At 46.4% G+C, this 9497-nt stretch overlaps 2 protein-coding genes across 3 annotated transcripts; one reads left to right on the forward strand and one right to left on the reverse strand.

Moving 5' to 3' along the window:
* The first annotated feature begins 315 nt into the window (after positions 1 to 315).
* On the forward strand, positions 316 to 3708 carry psma6a (proteasome 20S subunit alpha 6a). Its single transcript, XM_083683101.1, has 7 exons — positions 316 to 474; positions 976 to 1070; positions 1246 to 1327; positions 1505 to 1660; positions 2497 to 2675; positions 2969 to 3063; positions 3472 to 3708. Exons 1-7 carry the CDS (start codon positions 399 to 401, stop codon positions 3527 to 3529), a joined length of 741 nt encoding a protein of 246 aa, XP_083539227.1. The 5' UTR covers positions 316 to 398; the 3' UTR covers positions 3530 to 3708.
* Positions 3709 to 5913: 2205 nt separating this feature from the next.
* nfkbiab (nuclear factor of kappa light polypeptide gene enhancer in B-cells inhibitor, alpha b) lies at positions 5914 to 8759 on the reverse strand. Of its 2 annotated transcripts, none has more exons than XM_083682979.1 (6): positions 8453 to 8759; positions 7786 to 7891; positions 7453 to 7663; positions 7106 to 7194; positions 6654 to 6929; positions 5914 to 6450 (listed from the first exon to the last, which is right to left on the reverse strand). In XM_083682979.1, exons 1-6 carry the CDS (start codon positions 8698 to 8700, stop codon positions 6412 to 6414), a joined length of 969 nt encoding a protein of 322 aa, XP_083539105.1. In that variant the 5' UTR covers positions 8701 to 8759; the 3' UTR covers positions 5914 to 6411. The 2 variants fall into 2 exon arrangements, with proteins under 2 accessions (XP_083539105.1, XP_083539104.1); XM_083682978.1 differs by having other exon boundaries at positions 5914 to 6453; positions 8453 to 8756.
* Between the last annotated feature and the right edge of the window lie 738 nt (positions 8760 to 9497).

The following is a 9497-nucleotide window of genomic DNA, read 5'->3' on the forward strand; positions in this document are numbered from 1 at the left end:
CCATTACTGCACAATGGATCCAAGAGCCACTTACAAAGACTAGCTCTGAGAGTACTACATTTGTTGTGGATTAGTTTACCATAGCCTTTATTATTTTACACACCTTGGATATATGCTCATCTCCCCCCCCCCCCCCCCCCCAACTTACTTCTATAAGTCAACATGGTTTGGGTAGTAATACATATTTAATATTTTTATGGGTGATTCTGAATGTTGTGCTTCTGAAACCTGGCTCTGATTCTCTCATCACTAGTCATTGAAGGCAAAGGCCCCGCCTGCCATTGACCCGGACACAGATCAAACCCAGTTCCGGGGTCATCATAGTCTGCATGTTTTCTTCCACAGTCTTGCCAGTTTACAACTTTTATACGAATTTACTACCCTAACTACCAAAAACTATGTCCCGGGGATCGAGCGCAGGGTTTGACCGACACATCACTATCTTCTCTCCGGAGGGGAGACTCTACCAAGTCGGTAAGTGTGGGACAATGCAACGGTCTATGAAAGACCAGCAACTTGCCCAGTCATCACCGGGAGCTAGCATTAGCGAGCAAGCTAACTCGTTTATTGTTGTTTCGTCACAAAAGTTAGCCAGCTAGCCGAAGCGATTTCGCTGCGGCGCTCAGATATGAAACTATACAAGTACGTAGCAAAACGTTTGCAAATATTTGCCTGCTATTTTAGTCTTCCAACTAGAGCTGCATGGACTATGCTAACCAGTTAGCATTAACGTTAGCTAGTTGTCAGACACTGACAGTGCACTGCAGTGCTGAAGGCTGTAAGTCATGGATTGAGCTGTTCTTTTTTTTGGGTGGGAGGGGAATAACGGTAGTGAAAGCTTTGAAGTTGAAGCTTTTCATTCTTTGAACAAGCTAACTAATTGGTTAATTATTTGTCACAGTTGTTGTGTTGCTTGTTAAACAGCTTTCTTGTGTTAAATTAATGTGTCATTGACATTGTTTCTTCTTTTTCTAGAGTATGCATTCAAGGCCATCAACCAGGGAGGCCTTACGTCAGTAGCTGTCAGGGGCAAGGACTGTGCAGTGGTCGTCACACAGAAGAAAGTTCCTGTGAGTGTAACTGTAGCTCTTAAAAACAACTCCTTTGGTATTTGCTTAGCCTGACATATATATATAGAACCTTTGATTACCTTGACATATGTGTGACTACATACAAATGACTAGTTGCCCTTGGCAGAAGTCAGTTCTCTATGTAATCATATCTCCTTCTTGATCTCCTGTGCAGGACAAGCTTCTTGATGCCTCCACAGTCTCTCACCTGTTCAGAATCACAGAGAACATCGGCTGTGTCATGTCTGGAATGACTGGTAAGAACCAGCCAGTGACTTTCTCAATACATGACAACGCAACACACTACAGACTGAAGATGGACACTACACTACACACTGAAGATGAGCTTGTTCATCCATTAACTCATATACTCCTGTCTGATTTGTGTGCTTGTGTGTGCGTGCGTGCGTGCGTGTCTGTGCGTGTGTGTGCAGCTGACAGTAAGTCCCAGGTGCAGAGAGCCAGATATGAAGCCGCTAACTGGAAATACAAGTATGGCTATGAGATCCCCGTGGATATGCTGTGTAAGAGGATCGCTGACATCTCTCAGGTGTACACACAGAACGCTGAGATGAGGCCTCTGGGATGCTGTGAGTATCATATCTAGTACAGGTGTCACAGGGCTCTCCCCAAAGACTGTAACATTGGCGCTGCGCCACGCTGTGAACTTGGTGCCACTATGTAAACATTTCAAGGCAAATTAAACTATATATTTAGGAAAGATAGAGTAACTATCTTTGATCGCCAACAACATAGATTGTTAAAAAACGACAGCGTTACGATGTTCCTCAGTGAACTCAGTGTTTTTAGCGTTATTTTTTTTGCATTTTGACATGAATCAACGAGAGTCAGGCTTTTGGAATGCAATCCAGCACCACGCTGTTGAAAAAACCTAGGGAGAAACGTGAGTCTTACATGTGTGTGGGGTTGCTGTGAGTATCATATCTAGTACAGCTGTCATACACACATCCCTCCGGGCTGAGCACATGGAACAAAACAGTCTGCACACTGATGCTTCATGTACCATGATTGTGAACAAAGCATCAGTGTGCAGGCTTTTGGGTTATTTTCTGCTGTGAGTACCAGGGCTTCCAACCAGGGCTTCATCTGTTCTCCAGTGCATTCTAATTATCTACTTCCGTCGGTTTTTTTAATGGCCAATAATCAGAGACAGTTCCCTAACCACATGACGCATTCTTACATCGTTGTCATTGGTCAGGAGAGCACAGTGGATTGTTATTAATCTGATCTGTGAGATGCTCTCCTTGCAGCTGAAACGTTGGTAAATAGATTGTGCAGTGGCGCGAGTGTACTTTTAATTTTTTCAGTTTTTATTTACTTTGTATGTAAGTCTGTGTATGAAATGTGCTATATAAATAAAAGTTGAATTGTTTTTTACATTAAGAGTGTGTTTTCTGTGTTGCAGGTATGATAGTGATCGGCGTGGACGAGGAGTGCGGCCCCCAGGTGTACAAGTGTGACCCGGCAGGTTACTACTGCGGCTTCAAGGCCACCGCCGCCGGCGTCAAGCAGACGGAGGCCACCAGCTTCCTGGAGAAGAAGGTCAAGAAGAAACTAGACTGGACCTTCGCTCAAACTATTGAGGTAAGATACCCTGTACATATGTATGTGAAACTACAATAACCCACTGTATGAAATGTGTTTTATTGTTCCATGTTTAATCTGTGGTAGGATCCTGTGTTGTCATTGGGGTGAAGCCGAAGACCATTTTCAGATAAACAATAGAGTTCCTTTATTCTATTGGATTCTGCTCTATTCTAGTCGAATAAAGTTCTCCACTATTCTTACTAAATCAGCTGATCCTCATTGAGCTTCACTATGGCGTATTAACCTTAGTCTCCTCCTCCTCCTCTTCCTCTTCTCTCCTCCCCCTGTAGACGGCGATCACCTGTCTGTCGACAGTGTTGTCCATCGACTTCAAGCCCTCCGAGTTGGAGATAGGTGTCATCACGACAGATGACCCCATGTTCAGGTCAGTTAATCCTCGTTTAAATTTCATAGCTGAGCTCTACTGGGCTTGCCTGGTTACGCATCCAACCACAGTTGCTGTAACAGTGCTGGAAAGGGTAGTGAAAGGATAGTATTGGAGCCAGCACAGTTGGGTTCGTTCACCTCACAGTTTGTCCACAAACTGTCAGAGCTTAATACAGAGTGAAGTAGTCTAGAACAGGACACAGATATCACACAGACTGCACCTTAGAACCTCACAGTGTTGCTGCCGCCTCAGAGGGGAAGATGATTAGAGCCTCAGATGCGTCATCAGCTCACTGAGGCTCATGTTGTATGCATCTCTCTCCCTCTTAACTAATCTCCCTTTCCTCCTTGCTCTCTCCTCTCCCTTGCCTCCCGTCTCTCTCCCCACTCCCTCCCCCTTCTCCAGGATTCTGTCAGAGACTGAGATTGATGTCCACCTGGTGTCCCTGTCAGAGAGAGACTGAGCTGTCGACTGTGTCGCTACATGTTATTGGTCCAGGCCTGAGGCACAGAAAGGGGAACCCCCCCAGCCCAGAGAGCACTACCATGCCCCCTCACCATGAAAGCCCTCAACTCAGTTATGATTCTTTGCTGTATATTAACGCTGTTCAATTAAAGATGTTTTTGAGAAATTCAAATAGAAGGTTGTCTTTCTGTCTGGTGAGTGTTAAAATGTGGACACATTGACATTTTCCGCTTGGATGTCAGCCCACCACCTCAAGCTCAACCTTAACAAGACTGAGCTGCTCTTCCTCCCGGGGAAAGTAGAGAACTCTACTGTGACCTCCTCCCATGAACCTTTACAACCACTTATCCTGTGCGGCGAACATCACAGCGACAGCACGCTCCTGTAGATTCTTCCTCTACAACATCAGAAGGATACGTCCATTCCTCACCAGAGAAGCAGCACAACTCTTGGTCTAGACACTTGTGATTTCTCACCTTGACTACTGCAACGCACTCTTGGCTGGGCTCCCCGCCTCCGCCATCAGGCCTCTGCAGCTCATCCAGAATGCTGCCGCCCGTCTGGTGTTCAATCTCCCCAAATTCTCCCATATCACCCCTCCCCTTCACACCCTTCACTGGCTCTCCGTAGCGGCTCGCATCAGATTCAAGACCCTGGTGCTTGCCTACTGGGCGGCAAAGGGAACAGCCCCTCCCTACTCGTAAGCAATGTTTAGCCCCCAAACCCCTACCCGATCACTCTGCTCATCCACCTCGGCTGGCCACCTGGATGCAGCAGTCTCGCTACTTGATCATGGCTTTTCACTGTCCTGGCGCCCCGCTGGTGAAACGAGCTTCCCACTGCTGTCAGGACTGCGGTGTCACTACCTACCTTCCCCCGTAGATTGAAGACCCATCTCTTCAGGCTACATCTTAACTGTCCCTCCTAAAGACCTTTTCATCCCTACTACCCGCCTGTACAAGTTTCTCTACTGTAAATTTAAAAAAAAAAGTAATTATTCCTTCTTCTAGCATTGTGACTGCCAATAGCCCCTGGTCCTAGTATAGATTACTTTTTCTAATGATTACTGATGGATAGATGATTCACTTGTAGACAAATGTATTTGTTGTAAGTCGCTTTGGATAAAGGCCTCAATTGAGTCATTTATGAGAACATTTGGAATTTATGAACTTGAGAAATCTGTAAAATTCTGTTATACAAAGGAGTGCAGCCTACAAGATCATTTTATTTAAACTGTTGCAAGAGCAGAATGTTTGGATTATGTTGACAAATGGGACTTTGAAACCCCCCCCCCCCCCACACACACACACACACACACACCCTCTAGCCTCCTGGGTAAAGGGTATTCTCTGAGCGTCTCGATGTAGATTAGCGGTCTACTCCTCTCTTAGGCTGCCGAGTTTCCATCCGCAGGCCTTTTCATTTCTCCTGTCCTGCTGAATCATATGAGTCCTGTGTACTATTCCCCTCCCCCGGGACTCTGAATGGCCTGGCTGTCCCTTGGTGGTTCATGATTGACTTGTTCCCCACAGAGAGAGGGCCTAGAGATCCTGCTATGACTACATAATTTGCCTGCAGAGTTAAAGGTTTCTCTTTCTGGGGGCTACAGCCACCAGGGTTCTCTTCCTAGGGGCTGTGTTACTGAACAGTAAAACCCCATGGCAGATTATTACTCATCATGATAGAACAGGTTGTACAGTAGCTACACTCCCCTGAGCTTTCAAGCTGGTTCTGTTCTCACATCGAAGAAAACCGCACTGCCTTGCTCTCTGTGTTTTCCGTCTGTTTGCTCTTACACACACACACACACACATTCTTTTGTCAAGTTTTTCTTTATCATCACACAGAATTCAAGTGGAGAATCCCTTCCTCTGACTCATTAAGGAGTTCTGATATTCCTCACATCTGGAATCCGGGAAGCTCTGACTGGCCATGGAATGTTTTCTCCTTTCCCTGTTTTAGCCCCGCCCTCCTGGGAACTTCCAGTATAGTCATATGATCAATGTCTGGGCCTCTACCAGGGCTAATGAGGAACTCTGTAGTCTGATAGGAAGGAAGTCGCTCTAGAGTTCCTTATTCGCAGGATAACATAAACGGTTATATGAGGCCATTTATAGACATAACTGGTGTAAGTTGAACCTGGAAATGAAGCTGGACCCACACCCTCAAATACTCCCATGTACCTTTATTTACAAACTAAAATGGACACCCATTTTAGTCCAGTGTGCGGGCCTCACTTCATACAGACTTTCTTCTGCCCTGCATGGATAGTGTTATGGATAGTGTGAGTGCATGTCATACTGTATGTTCCAGTAACTCCTGTCTTTCCTGACAGTCTCCCTCCCCCCTTTGATAAACTAAATACCAGAGATCAAGGCAAAGTTAAATATATCTGTTTTAATTTAATGGAGTGTGTGTTGCTTACTCAACATTTACGTTGTCGAGTCACCTTTACACATTTACAGTCATAATAAAAATAAATCTTTGTATACACAACCATTTACAATATGATACATGAATAAGATACATGGTGTTATCATTACATCTGTCATTGATGTTTGCATATTGATGATGAGTCTCTCATCGAGCCAAGACCAAGTTCATCAGTATCAGTGTCTTTATTGGCTATCTGTCTCGAGCACACACTGCTCTCATTGGTTCACAGCACTGTCCATCACTCTCAGGTGGGCTACCTGCCAGTCTGTGGGCGGGTGCCCAAGCGGTGCCAGTCCTCTGCCATTCTTCCCTCCCCACCCCGGCCTGGGTGAGGGTTGCCCCACCGTTGGGCATGCCTTGGTACCATAGCAACTACCTGCTGACAGGACATCATCTCTGTACTGCCGTTCACAGGAAGTCCCCACATCATCTACTTCCTACTTCCTACTTCTGACCGTTCCACGTGATGTCATCGTACTCCACCTGCTGCAGGACAGAAGAGGAGCATTAGGGCCATAGTTACCATCATCCAAGCATTTAATCACATGACATCAAAAAGTTTTCATAACTAGACACATCACATAGTAGAGCTATCACACACACACACACACACACACACACACACACACACACACACACACACACACACACACACACACACACACACACCAGCCGTGTCCACTCACCTCTTCATCACTTGACTGGCCCTCATCGTTATCATCTTCATCATCGTAATCATCGTCTGTCTCGCTGTCAGGCAGCTCTCTGAGGCTCCGGTCGGTCAGGTCGTGCAGTACCTTCTGTATGGTGGCGTTCTGGCGCCCGTAGGTCAGGTGGTAGGGCGTGTGACCTCCGTATGTCAGGCTGTTGGCGTCGGCGCCCAGGCTGAGCAGCAGACGCACCAGCGGAAGGTTCTGGAGGTCCACCGCCAGGTGCAGAGGGCTGCGCCCGTTACATTGCTCCTGAGAGAAGAGAGACAAGAGGAGGTAGAGACCTTTAGCATCCTGAGCTTGGAATGGAAAACACAACCCTGATCACAGCAAAAAAGTAGTGAGGAATGCGGATGTCTCCAGTAGAATGCATGTACAGGTATGCAGGTGAGTGGGGATGTGTCGTAGAAGCATTACTGGCTGCCTACCTGCGCATTGATGTCAGCTCCCAGGGCAACCAGGCTCTCGACCAATGAAAGGAAACCGTGGGTGGAGGCCAGGTGGAGACAGTGCTGACCTGCAGAGGGAGGGAACTGGTCAGACCACACTAGACACAACCAGACACCAGTCATAGAAAACACACTCAACCTGGGTCCCAGGGCCTCTCCGGCGTGCACATCTTTGTTCTAACCCAGCACTAGCACACCTGTTTTCGCTTATCAATGGTTTGATTGTGAGCTTATTGGAACAGGTATGCTAATGCTGGGCTAGAATAAAGACGGAGGAGGCACTGGAGAAGCCTTCTGAGCACGCCCAGTGTGCATCTCATTCTTACCACTGTAGTTGGGTGTGGCCATGATGTCAGGGAGCAGGTGGGAGGGACAGGCCTGGGTGAGGACACTGAAGCAGGCGAGGGAGCCTCTACTGCAGGCGATGTGGAGGGCTGTGTTCCCCCGATCGTCCACGGGCGTAGGGTCACTACCGGCCTTCAGCAGCCTCTCCACCAGCTCAGCCTGATCTGTTATCACTGCCAGGTGGAGCGGGGTCTGGGGGGGGGGGTGAGAGGAGGGTGGAGGTTAGGTCTCTTCATTCCTCTGACTGACAGACACACACTTTTCTAGATCTAAATCTATGTTGCATTTATGCAGGCTTTGCATGCATCCGTTACCTGTCTCTGGTAGTTGTGCAGGTTGAGAAAAGCCTCATTGCGCGACAGCTCGATCAGCCTCATGGCACAGTCCTTGGCTTCATGGATGATCGCAAGGTGGAGGAGTCTGGAAGAGAGAGAGAGAGAATATAAAATGACTTCACTGCTCAGAACTCGCATACATAACTACGGCAGTGAAGGGGTTAACACATGACTAGAGCAGCGATGGGGTTAAAACAAACATGGAAGTGATATGGGGTAAAAAAAAATGTTTCTATTTTTCTACTAGTGGCGGCTTGACGCACTGGCGCCTTTACAGCGAGTCGGATTCCTGGCACGCAGCCGGGGACTTTCCCAGCTGAGCTGCGGTTCTAGCGCCGCCTACTTGACCCTAGGCCATAGTACATTCCGTTCTCATAATAGTCTTTTGTTTACGTAAAGTCCCACAATGACCACAATCACTCGTGATCACAACTACGCCAGAATACTTTGCATCGTTCACTTTGCATACAAATGCATTGGTGGAAAAAACACACTTGCACAATATAGTCATTCGTTAAACGAGAGAAGTAGGCCTTTATTATAAAGAACACGATACTTAATTTAAAAAAAAAAGGTGCCGTTTCTAGTTAAAATATTTGTATCCCTTTTCAACAATGGTTATATTTTGTTTTCTTGCTCAACTTACGTGTCTCCGTCCTCTGAAACTTGCGTCTTCCAAGGTTCGTTGCTGCACTCCTGCCTCTGCTGCTGTGGCGGACATTCCAAACGGAGCTGTTGGAGTTCTTCGGTCACCACCACGTATTCCTCCTCCTTCAGGGAGTCGAGGCCGCTGTCCAACCGTTCTTCGGTGGATTGCACTTTACCCTCTTTAGCATCCCGACCCTCGCCGCTATAATCCATTTGGTTTAAGATACTCGTTCGATGAAGATCCATTGTTGATTGTTGACAGCACGGATGTGAGTGTTGGTTGTCGTTCAGAGTTTGACAAACGCCAGCATTAAGTTCTCCTTACAGGGGGAGGAGCCAGGGCGCTGGGTGGGGGATTTCCACAGCAGGACAGTCAAGGGAAACGGCCTCTCCAGTGGGGATTTTTACCCCTAGACCCACATCAATCCTGGATTTCAGTGCGTGACACATATAGGACAGTACATTACAGAGTTACATACAGCCATGATGTTTATTACACGAATGCATGAAAGAAAAGAAAACGAAATGATTGTAATTGATTGGTGATTGAAGTAGAATTTAAAAAATGTAACATGCAATTGCTCCCAACCCAAATACACTGCAGGTGAGAATGTCCCTGCATGCTGCATCATGCATTTTGCTTTTCTTTCTTTTGAGAACCACATGACTCCTCACTGCAGGTAGATCTCAAAAGAAAGCAAAAGCAACATAGCAACCGTTTCTATTTGTAATCATGTCCCTCTGGCAGGAACATACGCCCTCTAGTGGTCACCATACAGACGATTACAACTACTGACTGACATGACTCCTCATGAGTTGGGGTCAATTCCATTTCTATTCAGACAATTCAGGAAGAGATTAGCATTTTGTAATTATTGAAAACAAAATGCCCTATTTGCAATCATTGAATTTTGTTTTTATTTATTTATTTATTTACAATTTACTTCCTGAATTGAAATGGAACTGACCCCAACCCTGCTGAACTGAATTCATAGATGCATTAACTGCCATTCTTGATAAATAATAATACATTGCATTTAGAG

Source organism: Argentina silus (assembly GCF_951799395.1).
Source record: "Argentina silus genome assembly, chromosome: 13".
Classification (NCBI taxonomy): Eukaryota; Metazoa; Chordata; class Actinopteri; order Argentiniformes; family Argentinidae; genus Argentina; species Argentina silus.

Excerpts from the sequence above, each read along its gene's own strand:
- psma6a (XM_083683101.1), top strand. The coding sequence starts at position 399 with ATGTCCCGGGGATCGAGCGCAGGGTTTGACCGACACATCACTATCTTC. Across the intron at positions 2,676-2,968 it reads CCTTCGCTCAAACTATTGAG|ACGGCGATCACCTGTCTGTC; the intron begins GTAAGATACCCT and ends CTCCCCCTGTAG. Across the intron at positions 3,064-3,471 it reads ACAGATGACCCCATGTTCAG|GATTCTGTCAGAGACTGAGA; the intron begins GTCAGTTAATCC and ends CCCCTTCTCCAG.
- nfkbiab (XM_083682978.1), bottom strand. The coding sequence starts at position 8,700 with ATGGATCTTCATCGAACGAGTATCTTAAACCAAATGGATTATAGCGGC. Across the intron at positions 6,930-7,105 it reads GAGCTGACATCAATGCGCAG|GAGCAATGTAACGGGCGCAG; the intron begins GTAGGCAGCCAG and ends CTCTTCTCTCAG. Across the intron at positions 6,454-6,653 it reads GCCAGTCAAGTGATGAAGAG|CAGGTGGAGTACGATGACAT; the intron begins GTGAGTGGACAC and ends TCTGTCCTGCAG.